This window comes from Xenopus laevis, chromosome 9_10S (assembly GCF_017654675.1).
Source record: "Xenopus laevis strain J_2021 chromosome 9_10S, Xenopus_laevis_v10.1, whole genome shotgun sequence".
Lineage (NCBI taxonomy): Eukaryota > Metazoa > Chordata > Amphibia > Anura > Pipidae > Xenopus > Xenopus laevis.
Window position 1 is genome coordinate 39,941,222 of NC_054388.1, and position 18,583 is coordinate 39,959,804.

At 43.5% G+C, this 18,583-nt stretch overlaps 1 protein-coding gene across 7 annotated transcripts; it reads left to right on the forward strand.

Annotated features, from left to right (window-relative positions):
* Positions 1 to 81: 81 nt before the first annotated feature.
* LOC121399196 lies at positions 82 to 14,681 on the forward strand. Of its 7 annotated transcripts, none has more exons than XM_041579236.1 (11): positions 82 to 178; positions 1,150 to 1,450; positions 3,405 to 3,440; positions 7,093 to 7,194; positions 8,196 to 8,342; positions 9,043 to 9,111; positions 9,733 to 9,828; positions 10,808 to 10,875; positions 11,013 to 11,076; positions 11,231 to 11,265; positions 13,430 to 14,681. In XM_041579236.1, exons 2-9 carry the CDS (start codon positions 1,377 to 1,379, stop codon positions 11,024 to 11,026), a joined length of 606 nt encoding a protein of 201 aa, XP_041435170.1. In that variant the 5' UTR covers positions 82 to 178; positions 1,150 to 1,376; the 3' UTR covers positions 11,027 to 11,076; positions 11,231 to 11,265; positions 13,430 to 14,681. The 7 variants fall into 7 exon arrangements, with proteins under 7 accessions (XP_041435170.1, XP_041435169.1, XP_041435174.1 ...); XM_041579235.1 differs by having other exon boundaries at positions 85 to 178; positions 1,124 to 1,450; XM_041579240.1 differs by having other exon boundaries at positions 97 to 178; positions 1,147 to 1,450.
* The last annotated feature ends 3,902 nt before the right edge of the window (positions 14,682 to 18,583 follow it).

Here is an 18,583-nt window from a genome sequence, read left to right on the forward strand (position 1 = left end):
GACCACATGACGGAAAAGGGCGGCGATCTAGCGGGAACCCGTCCCCCAGACTACAACTCCCAGCAGGCCCCGCGGTGGGCGTGACCATATAAGTGACCAAGTAGGAAATAAGCAAAAGTCACGGCGGGATGATTAGATTCGGGTGTTGTTGGTGCCCTGTCATGAGTGCGAATTTAGGGTAAAGGAACGAGTTTCTGAGTGAGTGTTGCAGCAGCAGCAGCGGGTGATTGAGGGGCAGGTATTGAGTGTATGCTGACAGGCAGTAGCTGCTTCTGAGTGAGTGCGGTCTCATGGGGGGGGGGGCAATGCTGCGTTATCCCTGAGTGAGTGTGAGAGAGGCTGGTACTGAGGCTGCACCTCTGAGGAGCCCCTTAGGTATGTGCTGCTGGAGTGTGGGAGACCGGTACTGATTGTACGGAAAGCATTTTAGGACATCCTCAGGGGAAATCGTTGTGGCGCTATCCTAAGCAAGAGGAATGTGACATTGCATGCTTTTTTACTCAGCCATCCTCTGAGGCATATGTCACACCTCGCTCCTCCCTCCTCAGCCGTCAGCTCTTCCTCCTCCCTCCTCAGCCATCCGTCCTGGGTCCTAGCTCCTCAGTCGTCAGCTCTTGCTCCTCACTCCTCGGGGTGCGCATATTCAGGTCGAGGACGCAGGTCGGATGGCTGAGGAGTGAGGAGCAGGACAGCTGAGAAGGGAGGAGCGAGGTGTGACGTCTGCTTTGAGGAGGGTTGAGTGGAAAAGCAGGCGTCATTGCATTCCTCTAGCATAGGAAATTGCATACAGGAGATTTCCCTTGACATTGTCCTAATATGCGTCCCATATGCAGGGTGTTATATGGAATTTGCACCCTGCATCCCCCATGCACAGAGTGGCTTGGGGGTAACTACTGGGCGCATCTTTAGAGACACAGGTCTTCATTACTAAAGTGATATGGTGGCTTTGGGATGGTACAGGAGACACATATAAGGTGCAGCATTTGCAGCCTTTGACCCGTAGTTCTGATAAAGCCCTTAGTATTGCACCCCCAGGCCTCACATATATAGTAGTATATATTTTGGGCTGCTGAATATGTCACATGGCAGTGCTGACATGTACAGTAACTGTTATGCTAATTAGGTGCCTTCTGATTGGCTGCACAGCAGGACCATCGCCATGGAGTCATCTTGTGATGTCATCAACCAAGTTAACCTTAGGGCCAGAAATGACAGTTTTTTCAGTTGTGGCTTTGCAGTCAGAAGAGAAGGAGCATTTTTCAGTTTTGGCTTTGCAGTCAGAAGAGAAGGAGAATTTTCAGTTTTGGATTTGCAGTCAGAAGAGAAGGAGAATTTTTCTTTGGAGAATATTTTATTGGTTTTAGGCGACGCAAGACATGGGAAATTACATCTCTACGTTCGTAGACCCCATCGTTGGCCTTAGAAGGAGAAGATTTCAGGCTCCATCAAAGTAAGAGAGTGGATAAAATATTGTAGATCTAGCCAGGAGAGGTGTCATTCATATTGGGTTTAAGCTGTATGGGAGCTCATATTAACTTGGTTTGGGAATGAGGGTCTGGAGCGCAGGGTCTGCTTCCTCTATAGTCACACTAGTGAGAGTTTGTGTGCCCACTGCAATCTATTGGCAGAGCATGAGTGGGGGGTGTAGTTTTCTGTTCATGGGTCTGGGGAGGTTTCTATGCAGGAAGGGGGCCCTGTTGGGAATCTCAGCATTACTCTCACTCTCCTCTCTCGCATATTCCCTATATTTTGTATGATTGCCTGTTCATAGATAGCAAACAAGCCAAGCTGTTATGTCTCTGCCTGACTCAACATGGCTGAAGGGAGCTCCAACTGTCACTGCAAAAGTCAGTTGGTCCTCCAGCCTGTGCTTGCAAAGGGGCTTCAGATAACTAATAAGTATGCAGATAGACAGATATACACACACAAATGCATTTCTCAAAGTAATTTCATGCAGAGGTGTATTTCTTTTTGCAATTGCTATTACATTTGGCAGTTGACTGTAGCTTATAGTTCAACTGCAGAGACCCTAATGCATTGATTGCTTGCAGATTCCCCTGTGCACTCAGCGTGGGTTACAAATGAATGTAAGGGGCAGAAATCACATTAGTATACTGTGCTCACTCCCCAATGAAACATGGGCAAAGAAACATTCCTAACAACAGATGGTATAGATCCACATGATTGTATATTCATTCTCCCATGATGCACTGGCCCTAAATCCGCCAATGTGCCACATCTTTTTTTAAATGTAGCCCCTTGTGCTCTTTTGTTGCCAAATCATGATTCCTAATTTGGAAATATTATGTTGCTTATACCCTGATGCACTGATTCACATGTTGTATTGCTACCCATGTTGAAAGTTGGTTCAGTTATAAATGGCTGCCAGTCGAGCCAAGCTGTTATGCTCTCTGCCTCACTCAACATGGCTGAAGGGAGCTCCAACTGTCACTGCAAAAGTCAGTTGCTCCTCCTGCCTTTGCTTGCAAAGGGGCTTCAGATAACTAATAAGTCTGCAGATAGACAGATATACGCACACAGATGCCTTTCTCAAAATCATTTCATGCAGAGGTGTATTTCCTTTTGCTGTTGCTATTACATTTGGCAGTTGGCTGTAGTTTCAAGATTCACATGTTGTATTGCTACCCATGTTGGAAATGGCAGTTGGTTGGTTCAGTTATAAATGGCTGCCTGGGTGGTGGGCACTGCCAGTTGAGTACCATGTGGATTTTTATGGACATGCAAACTTTAATAAAGATAAATTCGTTATTTTCATTGAGCCTGTCAATGTTGGAATCGAGTGTCTTCTCTGTTCTGTATCCATTAGTACAATGTGGCCCCAATAAAGAAAACACAATACTCTATAGCAGGGGTGGCCAAAAGGTAGATCAGGATCTGCCTGTAGCCCTTTAGCTGGGGATCAAAGAGCTGAAGACACTGTCGCAAGACACAGTTTGTCTAAATCCCCCTCCTATTTCATGTTTTTATTCAGATATTTATCATGATACAGTTACATAAGTAATAATTGTTTGTTGAATATAGCAACATACATTTTCTCATAAATCAATATTTAAGTCATATTTTCCATGGAACATAATGCCAACAATGCTTTTATGGATGTAGATTATAATGGGACATCATCACTAAAAGTAGACCTCACATTAGTAAAGAATGGGCACTTCTGCTCTATAGTACTAAGAGTTTATGTAAAAGTGAACAAGCCCTTTATGAATTCATATATATGATTTAAGTGACCAGACTTATGACCCAAGGGGTGAACTGGAATCACTAGTGTTCTGCATCCCTGTTTCTGTGTCCCTGTATTAGTGTTTCTCATAGACATTTCCTCTCATATATATTATTTCTTTAACCATGAGCTCACTGCTTTTATCTTTTCTTCCTAGATCTTCTCAAAAACATCCAGCGAGACATCGCAGCAGGTAGGTCATTTTTCACTATTACTGCTTTCAGGTGCCAATGTCTTTCAGATTCAGCATGTGCATAATGTCTCCACGCTGCTTATGGTTATGTGTTTTATGCCAAACTAATTATTTTTATTAATAACACCACATGGTCAAACTGATACTGTTACATAATTCTAGTAATCTGAATGCTTTCTAAGGTACAGATCCAGATTGTAGTTTTCGTGCACACAATATGCCTGGCTGGTGCAATGCTATAATGTGCAAAGATGCAAAGACTTGCGCCTATAACAAACAAGGGAAAGTTGTGCTCACCACTAATTTTTAAAACCATTAGGCGGGGGTGCAATGAGGCTGTGACCACAAAATACATATAGACACATACAAGAGTCCTCTGCACTCAACCCATTATCAATATATTTAAGACAGAGACATTTTGTGCATACTGCTACTCAAAAATGCCTTACCCTTTAAACAAAACAGGGATTGTTTGTCCATATATTGCAATATATTTAAGCTGGTCAACTACGTCAAAGTCATCCCATATCTGGCCAGTCCTATGCTCAATTTTCATCTGATTCATTAAGAATTCTATTGCCTCATTATACATTTCTCCTAGTCAGTTTGGGGGACACAGGGACCATGGGTATAGCTAGTACCACTAGGATGCAGGACACAACCCTAAAACAGAACTGACTCCTCCTTCACTGGCTATACCCCCAGTAGGCGGAGCTTAGGTCAGTTTGAGTTGTGTCCTCAGGAGGTTAGGTGAAAGTTCAGTCCGACAACTCAACGGCTGTGGCCTAGATCAACCACCAAGGCGGTACAAGAAGCAGGGGAGCGCTCAACGAGATAAAGCTTATCTTTCGATGGGCCGAAGCTCAGCAGGTTCACTTGTCGGCCATCTACATCCCGGGGTTGCTGAATTGCGAAGCGGACTTTCTCAGCCATCAGTTCCTAGACCCGGGCGAGTGGTCTCTAAACGACGACATCTTCCAGGAGTTAACGCTAAAGTGGGGCATCCCAGAAGTAGACCTCATGGCGACCAGACACAACAGGAAGGTTCCACAGTTCCTGGCTCGCTACAGAGATCCCCTGGCTCACAACGTCGATGACATCACGGCTCCCTGGCTCTTTTGGCTGGCGTACGCCTTTCTACCTCTGCCACTCATTCCCAGAACCCTCAGAAAGCTTCAAAGAGAAAGGACCACCCTCATTCTGATTGCTCCAAGGTGGCCCCGACGGGCTTGCTTCTCGGATCTCCTCAACCTATCCGTGGCAGAACCATGGATCTTACCGCCAATTCCAGACCTTCTCACCCAGGGACCGATCCGGCACCCAAACCTAGGAAACCTCTCCTTAACGGCATGGCTCTTGAGACTGAAATCCTGACCCAAAAGGGTTTTTCCACAGCGGAGTTCCTGCAAGTCGGTCTCTCCATGGGCCTGTCCTTAGGATCTCTGAAATCGCAGATCTCTTCCCTTTCGGTTCTCTTCCAGAAACGGCTCGCTCTCCTTCCAGACGTCAAGACATTCATGCAGGGAGTAGCTCATGTGGCTCCGCCAGTTCGCGCACCTGTTCCCGTGTGGGACCTTACCTTGGTTTTACATGCTCTTCAACTGCCTCCTTTTGAGCCTTTAGCATCTGTGACTCTCCAGTGGCTCACCTGGAAAGCCGTTTTCCTGCTAGTCATCGCCTCTGCGAGACGTGTCTCTGAACTCAGTGCCCTATCCTGTCAAGCTCCTTACCTTGTCTTCCATCACGACAGGGCTGTTCTTCGCACTATTCCATCCTTTCGCCAAAGGTCGTCTCGGAATTTCACCTGAACCAGGAAATTGTTGTGCCATCCTTTTGTCCGGCTCCAGCAAATCCTAAGGAACAAGGCTTGCACACCCTGGATCCCGTGAGAGCCTTGAAATTCTATCTGCATAGGGTTCATGACATCCGTAAGTCCGATGCGCTGTTGGTGATCCCTTCTGGACCTCGCCAGGGTACCCCGGCTTCCAAGCAGAACATTTCTAGATGGATGAAACAAGCTATCCAAAGAGCTTATACAGCAAAGGGGAAGGATCCCCCACACAGAGTCACGGCTCATTCCACCAGGGGTGTGAGTACTTCCTGGGCGTTCCGTAACCAGGTTTCGGCTGAACAGCTGTGCAAGGCAGCAACGTGGACCTCCGTCCATTCGTTCTCCAAATTTTACCACTTTGATACCTTTGCGGCATCTGACACTCGCTTCGGCAGACGGGTGCTGCAGGCCGCGGTGGCTTCTTCTTAGGCCTCTTATCCCACCCGGTTCTGGGGACAGCTTTGGTACGTCCCATGGTCCCTGTGTCCCCCAAGCTGACTAGGAGAAAAGGAGATTTTGTTTACTTACCGTTAAATCTCTTTCTCTTCAGTCACTTGGGGGACACAGGGCTTCCCTCCCTGGACTGAGGCCTTCACTTCCGTTAGATATGTTATGGTTACTGTTATGGTTGTTCATTACTATTGCTTTTGTTATTCCTGTTGACTTTGGTACAAACTGACCTAAGCTCCGCCTACTGGGGGTATAGCCAGTGAAGGAGGAGTCAGTTCTGTTTTAGGGTTGTGTCCTGCCTCCTAGTGGTACTAGCTATACCCATGGTCCCTGTGTCCCCCAAGTGACTGAAGAGAAAGAGATTTAACGGTAAGTAAACAAAATCTCCCTTTTACCTGCAACTTACTTGCTGCTTTTAAAGTAAAACTCCCAAACTTGGCTGCCCTTTTATTAGACACCAGTGGGATCACCTGACTATAGCTGGGAAGGGTGGGAGCTACAACATGGAGCCGGTCACTGCTCCTGTAAAACTATAAAAAACGAGGGAAAGTTGTGCTCACCACTAATTTTTAAAACCATAGGCGGGGGTGCAATGAGGCTGTGACCACAAAATACATATAGACACATACAGTACAAGAGTCCTCTGCACTCAACCCGTTATCAATATATTTAAGACTGAGACATTTTGTGCATACTGCTACTGAAAAATGCCTTATCCTTTTAAAAAAAACAGGGATTGTTTGTCCATATATTGCAATATATTTAAGCTGGCCAACTACGTCAAAGTCATCCCTTATCTGGCCAGTCCTATGCTCAGTTTTCATCTGATTCATTAAGAATTCTATTGCTTCATTATACATTTTACAAAAGGGACTAGGTTTACCTACAACTTACTTGATGCTTTCAAAGTAAAACTAAAGACTTGCGCCTGTCTCTGTCGGCTGCAGTGTAGCAAATTGCATCATATTGAACACCTCTTCCACATAAGGAGTGAGAATGTGGGAACATAATATGCGCTAGATCCTTTTACAGTGCTCCTTGAACCTGTGAGCGCCGCATTCTGCACCATTAAAGGGGCAGCTGGCACAAGAGTACAGAATACTGCTGTCCTGTATCAGTGTCAGGTACAAGGCCTGAATTACACAGGTGTCAGACAGCCGTAGGCTGGGCCTAGTCCAAGGGAGAGAGCAGATTGTTGCTGGGACCACCAATTTTCCATATTTATTTTGGGGTTAGGGATCCCTATAAAGATTTATCTCTAGGCCCTAGTGGCCAAATGGTTTTATCAGTGTTTATATCAAAGCTATGTGCCCATTTGAGTTGCACCCCCTGTTACAAAATACCACTAATGAATTGGTCTTTCCTCATTAGCGCTCAAAAGCAGAATTTGGGTTGGCCGATCAACGGCGGGGAGCCAACGAGATGGATAGAGCCCGGATACCATGGACCACAGGCGAGACCATCTTATTCCAGGTATGTGCTGCAATATTAGTACATAATAACATATTTTGCAGCTGTTGGTGTTACTGTTTCCTAAAGCATTATAGTACATTCTAGATATAGCATGTATTTGTGTGGCTCCATCAAAATGCAGAGGTAACTGGTATAGAGTATGTGATTAGTATTTATAAGGGTCATTTACTACATGCAGGGCAGGGTGCAAAGTGCAACAAAATTAATTCTCTGGGTTTTGCACTTTGCACCCTGCCCTCCCTTAACATAGGAAAATTGCTGTAGGTCTCTGCCCGCCAAGACATAGAGCAGAGACCTGCAGCTGCCCCTATGAATACAGTGCTGTTTGTTTGGCAGCAGTGTATTTATGACGGGTGGGAGGCATTTCGGCAGACTCACTTCTTACTCTTTTCCTGTATTTGGGTGTGCAGGTTGAGGAGCAGCTGCAGGCACAGTCTGAAAAAGGGCTCTGTAAGGACAGGACTGCCCTGCACCTGCAACCTCTGCTCTCTGCACCTCACAACAGTTTCAAACAATTTATAGGCCCACCCCAGAGCCGGGCCTGACAGGCCAGTCACCCTAGGCAACCCGACCGGTCACGGCGACCACCAGGTGCGCATGTGCTAAAACAAGTTCTCTGCCCATGTGCCAGAGCAGGGACTAGGAAGCAGATAAGGTACATGCCTGGTTCCCCCGCAGCTTTTAGCCCCAGGCACGTGCCTACTTTGCCTACCCCTAGTTCTGGCCCTGGCCCACCCGTACCTCCTTCCAATAGAAGTACACTATTGTGTACCTCCTTCCAATAGCCATTAAGAGGATTGCTAAATACATCTTTGGTATTAAAAGAGTCTCTTAACGCATACCTCCTGACTGTGGAACACTAGAGTGGATAAGAAGAAAGGTCTTGCCTATATTTATATGCTGGTCAGAGCTGATCAGAGAAACCTGAAGTACAGGTTTCTCTTCTGAACCCCATAAATGTATTTAAACCCCTGAAATATAACCTGGTTTCTCTTTTTCAGCCTGTACTCCACCCCACACTTCACGAGGAGCATGAAGACCACAGCTCCACCTGTGTCCTCCTTGCTGTTTCCAATGGAGGAGCAGAAGAAAAAGACGACCTCTGGCAGTTATTGGCTAAGTGTGCCCCCTATGGGGCCACCAATAAGGTGAGTCGATGGCACAGATTAGGTTCAGAGGGAACACAGGGCAGTGGCTCCACCACTCTTGACTGCCTTCCCCAGCTGCCCTTATCACTTAACCAGTAAAATGCAGCTCACCAAGGCAGAGAGATTCATCCTGAGATTATTGGGCAAATGTCTGTATCTGGACAGAGCTCTGATATAAATTGCACACACAGAAGAAAGAAAGAGCAGTAGCAGTTTGCTTTCCCCACTTTACCCTGTAATTTACAGAAAACTGAAAATAGCAAATCTATTTACCATATATTGTAGCTGCAGCAATGTTACAGGTCTGAACCAATATCACGTTTCTCCAGGAGGGGAGCTGACTACTGCTTCATTGTTGTAATGGTATGGTAGTCAGGACTGGCAGTGCAGCGTATAAATACATGTATTGCTTTCAGTGCAATTACATTTATAACTTATGGAACCAAAAATTGCAATTATCGTACGGTATATAGAAAAAAGAATTTCAAAGAAATTTGCTTTCATTATGCTGCATTTGGGTTTAAATTCCCTTTATAGAGGATCAGTGAGTAGTTAGTGCATCCCAGCTAATTGAATGTTATTTTTGCAGCATTTCTGAGTTTTCATCTTAAATTTTACCCTTTAGCCACAAAATATGTACCTCTTTTGCATTAGGCAGCACTCGGCATAGATCCTTAACTAACGATGTCTTTTATTACAGACCGATGGACCTGACGGCACCACTGCCATGTTTAACGATGCCAGACTACTGGCAACCCATTGAGATCTTGTAAGTATTTTCTCTTACATAACATAGGAAATCTACTGCTAAAAGCGAGTCTGCTGCTAATGTGACTGGTTGCGGGAATCCATTAGACTTTATCCAGATCCCTTAGAAATAAAGAGCCCAGTGTCAACAAAAAGAAAATCAGCTCCTGTGGCCGCTGTGAAGGCACGACTCATTACTGTTATACAGATGCTGAACCTTTGGGCTAGGGTTTAGTTCTCCTTTAAAGGAATTATGCACAGACAACTATGAGATCTCTCATGCTCTGTCGAGACATTCCTGTTTATGATAGTAACTGCAGAGATGCAGATCTTAATGTGCCCATTGGTGTTGCTGTACAGATTTAGATCTCTCTTCACAGTGGTGTAGCTACCAATGGTGCAGGACATTGTACAAGAGCTCACACTCCACAGGGTTTATCAGGAAGGAAGGACAGAGGATGTTATTGGTGCCCAGGGGATTGGATGGTAGTAGGGTCAGTTCAGGGGGTGGGGGTAGGTGGAGATTCTGCACCCAGATGTGCCTAGTTATGTTACTGTATGCACATGTTCTCTAACTTTGTACATCCCATAAATGTATTTAAAGCCCTGAAATGTAACCCATTTTCTTTCACCTTTTCCACAGTCCTCTACCTGAGAGGGAAAGACCTCAGCGTCAGGAGCCGGTTCCTCCATCAGCCTTCGAACTAATGGTCAGACAGAAGTGCTTGAGAATGGAAAGGTTAGGTTTTTCCTAAGCCAGTAAAATAGCAAATCTACTTACCAGATTTTGTAGCTGCAAATTACCAGTACTAAACCAGTACAGGAAGTCCTCCATTAATTAACATTTGACTTACAAACAACTCGCACTTACAAACAGAGGCTATTACAATAACATACTGTGGTTTGCTTGGCCTTTATTAGCGTTTAGCTTTAATAAACCACCTGTTGCATTCCCCTCTGGCATGTGTTCTCTACTGCAGAGAACAGAATGGTAAAAATAAATACTATGTTGAGACAAACATCTGTCTAAGTTGCATTTAATAAGTACATGTAAATGTTTCTTACATACAAAATTCAACTTAAGAACAACCCTACAGACCCTATCTTGTATGTAATCCGGGGACTGCCTGTATTACATTACTTCATCATCATCATTTACATAATTTATTATGGACAAAGGAATTTTACGTAGAACACAATACATGTGAAAAAAAATCTTTAAAGGGGTTGTTCACCTTTGAGATAACTTTTAGAATGATGTAGAGAGTGATATTCTGAGACAATTTATTTGTTTTCATTTTTTATTATTTAAGTTTTTTCAGTTATTTAGCTTTTTATTCAGCAGCTCTTCAATTTGCATTATAAGCAATCTGGTAACTATGGTCCAATTTACCATAGCAGCCATGCACTGATTTTAATAAGAGACTGGAATATGTATAGGAGAGGGCCTGAATATAAGGATCAGTAATAAAAAGTAGTAATAACAATACAGTTGTAGCCTTTCAGAGCATTTGTTTTTTTAAAAGGGGTCAGTGACGCCCATTTGAAAGCTGCAAAGAGTCAGAAGAAATAGACAAATAACTATAAAACTATACAAAATAAATAATGAAAACCAATTGAAAAGTTGCTTAGGGTTGGTCGTTCTATAACATAATAAAAGTTACTTTAAAGGTGAACCACCCCTTTAAGATCCTTTATTAACCTGGTTTTCTTTACAGAGAGGAGCTAGAAGAGAAGCTGCTGCTCAAGAGGAATATCAACGGTACAGAAACACTGTTTTGGCAGAGTAAGTATTTGCCTCTGCACGATGATAACATGAAGATTGTCTGTTCCTGGTTCCAGCCCCTCTTCTTCTCAGAACCTTTCTTTGGGGGCCAAGTGCTTCTTTTTACTTGAGTAACAAACCTTTCTTTGATGTTACAGAGCGCAGAAGTTAGCTCGGAAGCGCAGGCTGAATAGCATGCATGAAAGACCAGCTTATGCTAAGGTAAGTCTTGACTATAAATTGGCCTTTCCATCTCTCTTCCATTTCTATAGTACTGAAACCATTGGCAGTAAGTATCAGTTTTACTTTAATGGCCTATGAGCTATTTGGATTCTTGATTTGTTCACTTGAATAACTCTTTATTTTCTCTTTGCAGAAACCCTGTTATTCAGTGTCATCGTGCGGCACAAGGTATGTACTGTATATGAATACGCTCTCGCTTACTCAGGGGTATATCAATATCTGATAAAGCAAGATGGATGCACATTCTGATACTAGATATTGTTGGCACCATAGTTGATGAATCGACACTCCCAATAATGTTCCTGTTCATTGATATGTCATTGGGCACAAGACAGGCTCATGAGGAAGCAAAGCATAATAAATTAAGGTTTTTTTACTGGAATTGGGGTACTATTGTGGCTATTATCTATATTTAAGCAATAGGATTTCCCTGTATTGATATAACCAAGGAATCATAGTGCATGATGGGATCTGTAGTCCTCTCACAAGCCAGCCCTGATCATGACATTATAATTAATAGAGTGTTGCCTCTTATACTCTTTTACCTCTTGAGATGAAGGCCCTTTCCACATGCCAATGAGCAAAGTCTACATCCTGGTTGCCCAACATTTGTCAGCTAAATATCACATGCCTTATAGTGAGTAAAGACATCAAAGTGCATTATGGGATCTGTAGTTTATGCACTGGTATAATGTTTATAATCACAGTGTAGAAGGATTAAACGAGAACTACCCCCCACACCATAAGCCCCCCTAAGCTTCCAGTATCCCAATTAAAGTTATAAAAATCTTCATTTATTATGATTGCTTCCTCAGGAACCTGTCTTGTACCCAATGACAGGTTTATGGTAGGGGGCTAGTTCTCCTTTAAGAGCAGACACGGGCATTTATAAGGAAATTAGAATTGCCCGGGTGCTCCTATTGTTATATAATAGGGCAGGGCTGTCCAACTGGTGGCCTGCAGCCCCCCCTTGTGTGCCCCCCCCACATGAAAGTCTGCCTGCTGTGTCTGCTTACCATGTGTAGACTTTAAAAGGTGTCACTACAGAGATAACCTGGCCCCTGCATTGTTTAATCAAATTCAGACTGTAATCCTCTGTATTGTTCATACATCTCCCCTGCATTGTTCACACTTGTGACACCTTTATTGTTCACACCCCTAAAGCCCTGTACTGTTCACACCTGAGACCCAGACTGAAACTGCCCACATTGTTCAGATGTTCACACTTTATACAAAATGCTAATGTGGCACCAGCACTGTGTCCCTGTATGTAGCAAATCTTAGAGTGGTCCTAATCAGTGGAAACTTTCTCCTGCTCTGTTCCGCCTTCCTTATGCTCCCTGTGTATGCCATACTCTGCCTGTGTGTGTCCTGTTCTGCAAGTGTATTTCGTGCTATGCCTGTGGACCATAAGCCTGGTATTTGTTTTGGGGGTTGTTAGCATTTGAAAATTATTGTAAGGGGGACCTAAGGTATTTAATCATGTGCTAAGGAGTGCTGTATTATACACAGGGGTGGATTTTAGGGTAGGTCTTAAAGGAACAGTTCAATGTAAAAATAAAAACAGGGAAAATAGGCTGTGCAAAATAAAAAATGTTTCTAATATAGTTAGCCAAAATGTAATGTATAAAGGCTGGAGTGAGTGGATGTCTAACAGAACAGAACACTACTATCTGCAGCTCTCTATCTCTGAGTTAGTCCGTGACTATAAGGGGGTCCACATGGGACATAACTGTTCAGTGAGTTTGAAATTGATCCTTAGCATTCAGATTCAAAAGCAATAGTTATGACTCATGTGGCCTCCATCAAGTCACTGTCAGTGGAAACCAAGAGAGCTGCAAAGCAGGAAGTAGTGTTCTGGCTATTATGTTGCACATCCAGTCACTCCAGCCTTTATACATTACATTTTTTTCCTAACTATATAATCAAATTTTTTTTTTTTACACTGAACAATTCCTTTAATATGACAACTTTTTTCACATATGAGTGATAAATTATATCCGTGCAGTGAGCACCAGTAATTCGGTCTGTTGATGTGCTACCACCATTAATGTGGACATGGTCTTGTGGTAACATGGGTGTGGTTTAAAAACAGGAGTGGTCATCACTGGCTTCCATTATTGGCCCTCCACCATGTAGGCCAGAAAAATTCTGGCCCTAGGTACCACAGAAGTTAGACTGAACTGTAATAGTGGAATTATCCACTGTATCCCTGGTTGTTTTGCTCAATCACCAGATTTGGGATTAAAAGTGTTATAGGGTTCTACAGGAATATAATTTTGTTAAAAGTAAAAACGTGATTTACATTAACATTTCTTTATTTTTTTTGCAGTTGGCCCTCGTAACCACCAAGTGGCTCATACCACCACCACCACCAGCAATTTTCTTTGTACGTATCTCATCTTCAAGAGATGGTGGTGAGTAAGAATATTCCATCAGAGATGTCTTCCACCTAATTCTACCAGCGGTGCTTCCCCTCCATCTAAAATATGGTTTTATACACAGGAGCACTCATAAGCCACTCGGTAGACCCTGCATTTCTTTTCACTCCATCCCTCAGTGTGCAGAAGCCGGGATCTGCAGGCTACCTGTGATCTAATGGAATGGAAGGAAATGCAGCATTCACCTAGCAGCTGAGCGGTGCTCATGTTTATGGTGCCATATTTTTTTGGTCTCCCTTTTTCACACTGCCATTTCACCAGCGGTGCTTCCCCCTACACCTAAAATATGGTGTTATACACCTAAAATATGGTGTTATACACAGGAGCACCCATAAGCCACTCGGTAGACCCTGTATTCCTTTTCACTCCATCCCTCAGTCTACAGATGCCGGGATCTGAAGGCTACTTGAGGTCCAATGGAATGGATAGGAATGCAGAATTCTCCCAGCAGCTGAACGGTGCTGATGTTTATAGTACCATTTTTTTTGGTATCTCTTTTTCACACCAGCGGTGCCTCCCCTTACACATAAAATATGGTGCTATACACAGGAGTACCCTTAAGCCACTCAGTAGTCCCTGCTTTCCTTTTCACACCATCCCTCAGACTGCAGAAGCCGGGATCTGCAGACTGCCTGGGGTCCAATGGAATGGAAGGGAATGCAGCATTCACTTTGCGGCTTAAAGACACTCGTATATATGCTGCCATATTCCCTTCTTTTCCTTTACTTCCACTGCCATTCCACCAGCGGTGCCCCCCCTTACACCTAAAATATGGTTTTATACACAGGAGCACCCTTAAACCACTCAGTAGACCCTGCATTCCTTTTCACTCCATCCCTCAGTGTGCAGAAGCCGGGATCTGTAGGCTGCCTGGGGTCTAATGGAATGGAAAGGAATGCAGCATTCACCTTGTGGTTTAAAGAGGTTCATATGTATGTTGCCATGTTCCCTTACCTTACCATATCCCCCCTCTATTTCCCTTGATTCAATATGGTGCATTGATCCTGGGAGTAAATCCGATCGCCGTTAAGGGGTCAGGAAGGAATTTTTCCCTCTAGAGGTTTTTTGCCTTCCTCAGGATCAAATTGCGCAATTTATCTCATAGTTATTAATAAAGCTGTGCCTTTCACAGATTAACATCAAGCTGCTGTGTTTGTGTCTTTATTCTGGGCATTGGTCTCATTTCGGAGGTGTAACATTTAGTGGGGTGGGGTGAGAATGGAACAAATGAGCAGAGAAAAAACACTGAAAAGTCAAAGAAGAATGAAAGTAAGACTTACTCTTGTTTGATAAAAAAAAACTGCTTTCCATTATATGTGTCAGTCTGTCAGTACCTTATATCCCCAGCACTTCAATACCTGTGAGTGACACAAGTCCTCCTGTGGGTATGGCGGCTCCAACAAGTATTCTCAAACTGGGATAACGGGCTGGAGATTCTGTTTCTGATGGTCATTCCTAGGATCCTACCGCCATTTCCCTTCTTGGAATGTGGGCTATATACTCATGCACCCACTGGAACATTCACACATAACAAAGCTGGAGGGAAAGATCTATCCATATATGATATAGTTTAATGAGATACTGACCCTCTGATGTATCACAGTAAGAAAGACAAAGGATCCCTCTCACCCACTGAGTGTGTTGCCCACCGTTAAACCAAGCCAGTCATCTCATTAGGTCCAATGATTGCCTTTATGGTCAGATAACAGCCAAGGAATATGAGGCCATTTATAAAACTAGGCGCAGCTAATTTAAACAAAATCAGGATTAGATGCACCCCAAGATCAGTGACGCAACTAAATGTTACTGGGCCCCCCACACTTTAGGTCTCCAAAACATTGCTAAGTTTACCAGTTCTACCAAGGCATTGAGATCGCTCATTAATTGGGTCCTTATTTAGTCTCTACATTTGTACATGAAATTACTACTTTGCCACCTTGCTATGAGTTCTGGGGGTATTTGTACATGAAATTGTTATGTTGCCACCTTGCTATGAGTTCTGGGGGTATTTGTACATGAAATTGATACTTTGCCACCTGATACATGGGATTGCCACTATGTTTATTTTGTTTTTAGTTCTGGGGTAATAAACATGAAATTGCAACTATGTTCATTCTGCTAAATGTTTTCGGGAGTTATAAATAATAATTATGTAAGTGGCTTTTTCTCAGAATAATTTTCCTAAAATGAGATTTGTGCATTGAAAGAGTTAAAATAGATGCTTAGCTGTCTATTTATTCAATGTTTCTCAAGTGGACATGGTCTAAATTCTGAAGGAACAGCCCCCTAAGTTTACTCGTAGTCTGTACAGAGACATCCCATAAATAAAACTATGGCAGCATAGGTACTAACCACAATTCAGCAGGAACAGCCCTAAGGTTGGTCATAGCCTGCACAGAGAGATACCATAAAATTATGGCAGCATAGTTATTCCCATGTACTAAGCACAATTCAGCAGGAACAGCCCCTTATTTTTCTCATAGCCTGCACAGTTGCACAAAATATTTTTTTGAGCACATAACCTAAAAAAATTAGAGGAAACACTGTCCCCAACCAACCTGCCCTCAACTGGCAGCAATAATGGGACAGAGGGAAAGGCAGTCACTATTTGCCATTCAGCCCTGGAACCCTGTGCCAGACAATAAAACTCTGTCTAGGGAGCCCCACCAAAATGGTTCCAATTGGGCTCTGCAGTTGGTAAGACCAGCCCTGAGCATGGCACAGGCAGAATAAAATGGGAGGCAGGGAAACCTTTCAGGACTCTGATGAACAGTTTATACTGTGCTTCATACAGTGACATAGTTCTGGTGCCCTTCCAGCAGTTTGTCTGAAGTGTGAACAGATGAACAATGTGAGCAGATCTGGGTCTGAGGTGTGAATAATAAAGGTGTCACAGGTGTGAATAATGCAGGGAGATAATTGTTATGACCAATGCAGGAGTTTACTGTCTAAATTTGAGGTGTAAACAATGCAGGGGCCAATTAATCTCAGTATGGATACCATTTAAAGTTTACACAAAGCTAAGGAGTCACAACAGGCAGACATTCTTGTGGGGGCCCCACAGAGTAGGGTCGTGGGCTGCCAGTTGGACAGCACTGTGCTAGGTGATCCTCTGCTTCACCTCTGGGACTGCAGGGTTTACTTTGCAGTGTTACTGGCAGGATCAGACGGGACCAGTGGGCCTCGGACCTTGTGGGCCCCACCAACCCAGACCTGTCCATAAAACTATGAGTGCTGCTCCCTGACCCCAAAGGCAGCACAAGAAGAGAAAACAAGGTACATATGGGGAGTTATCGCTGGGGAAGGGGTTGCGGCTGGGTAGGGGGGCCCGAATGGGGTGTGTGGGCCTTTGAGGCAATAGCCCCATTGGGCCCCAGACCCCCCAGTCTGACACTTGTTACTGGGCCCACAGAACTGCCATAAGTTGTCCTGTTTTACCAAGAAAAATTTGGGATCCAATGCAGCCTCAGGGCCTGCAAAGTGCAAACAATTGGGTGCACACTACTATATTGTGGAAGTAACTGCCTTTGCTCTGTGTCTCCCTCATGAATGAAACCTGTTTGTGGCAGCTCTGTAGATATTAGGGGTGGAGGTGTATGTGTAACCCTATCTGGCCCATACCTTATACATAGTGCAGCCCAACCCTGTCCTTACCAATAGCCATAGGACAAATATGCAAATACTGACCAATCGTGCATTATACCCGACACTAATAATTCCTCCAACACTTGAGAGCTACATAAATAGGTAATATGAGGAGTACTTTTAGCAATGAAAAGTGCACGGAAATATAAAGGTGCAAAGAAAATCTGTCCAAATCAGCAGTAACAGGCACTTCAGCATTTGCACCACTAGAGGGACTGGAAGCATTTCTATGTGACATTCTGGGCCAGATGCAAGTTGATGACAACTATTTTTCATCTGTAACTTTATTTTTTTCACTGAATATCAGTCAATCTGCTGAGTATTGTATTTGGTGCCTGAAGAGGGTGTGTCAGGGGTGTGTGCATCTGGCACCAATTAAAACACAGCACTGGTATTATAGGGAGTGAAAATCTTCACACATGCTGTTAGGGGTTAATTAAATGGGTGGTTCTCCTTCAAGTTATCATTTAGTTTGTTATAGTGTGTCCTATTCTTGGAAACTGGTCTTCGTTATTTATTTAATATAGTTGTTTAATTGTTTGCCTTGCTTCTTCTTCATTCAAGCTTTCAAACAGTCACTGATCCCAACAACAAAAAACGATTACTCTGTAAGGCTCATCTTTTTATTCATCTCCTGTACCTAGCCCGGTTTCTCATTCAAGACATTGCTTAGTTGCTAGGGTTTGTAACACCTTAGCAACTAAGCAAATAGCTGCTGAAATAACGAACAAAGAAAATGAAGACCAATTGCAAATTGTCTATGTCTACATTTTACTAAATGTTAATAAAATGGAGTCTATGGGAAAAATGTCCATAATTCAGAACTTTCTGGATAACAGGTTTCCGGATAATGGATCCCATACCTGTACTACAAGGTATTTGGAAAGGCTCCCTGCACCACCCCCAGCTATCAGCTCAGTGCTAGAATCTCAAAGGGGCACAGAGATCAATATGCAAAGTGACATAACTGTGAGGTAGAAAACTGCGAAATGAAATTGTCTGTGTCAGTTTACGTCATTTATATTTTAGTTAGGATTTGTGGAAGACACAAAGTGATGGAGAATGTTTCAGTTACAACTGTGGAAAGCAGGAGGGGTATGTGGAGCAGTAGAAGGAGTTATATGCAGAGGTATATGGAACAATAGGAAAAGCTATAGCGAAGGTTATAGGAGTCATTATAGAGAGAGTTATATGGAGCAGTAGGGGTAGGTATAGGAATGGGTTATGTGGGAGTTATAGGGATAGTTATAAAATATGGAGCAGTAGGAATAGTTAGAGGCAGAGTCATATGGAGCAATGGAACCATATTTGGAGTTGATTTGTGGGACAATTGGAGAAGGAATAGGGATTGGTTATATGAACTATATGGAGCACGAGAAGTAGTTATGGGGGTTATATTT

Excerpts from the sequence above, each read along its gene's own strand:
- LOC121399196 (XM_041579236.1), top strand. The coding sequence starts at position 1,377 with ATGGGAAATTACATCTCTACGTTCGTAGACCCCATCGTTGGCCTTAGA. Across the intron at positions 7,195-8,195 it reads GCGAGACCATCTTATTCCAG|CCTGTACTCCACCCCACACT; the intron begins GTATGTGCTGCA and ends TCTCTTTTTCAG. Across the intron at positions 9,829-10,807 it reads AAGTGCTTGAGAATGGAAAG|AGAGGAGCTAGAAGAGAAGC; the intron begins GTTAGGTTTTTC and ends TTTTCTTTACAG.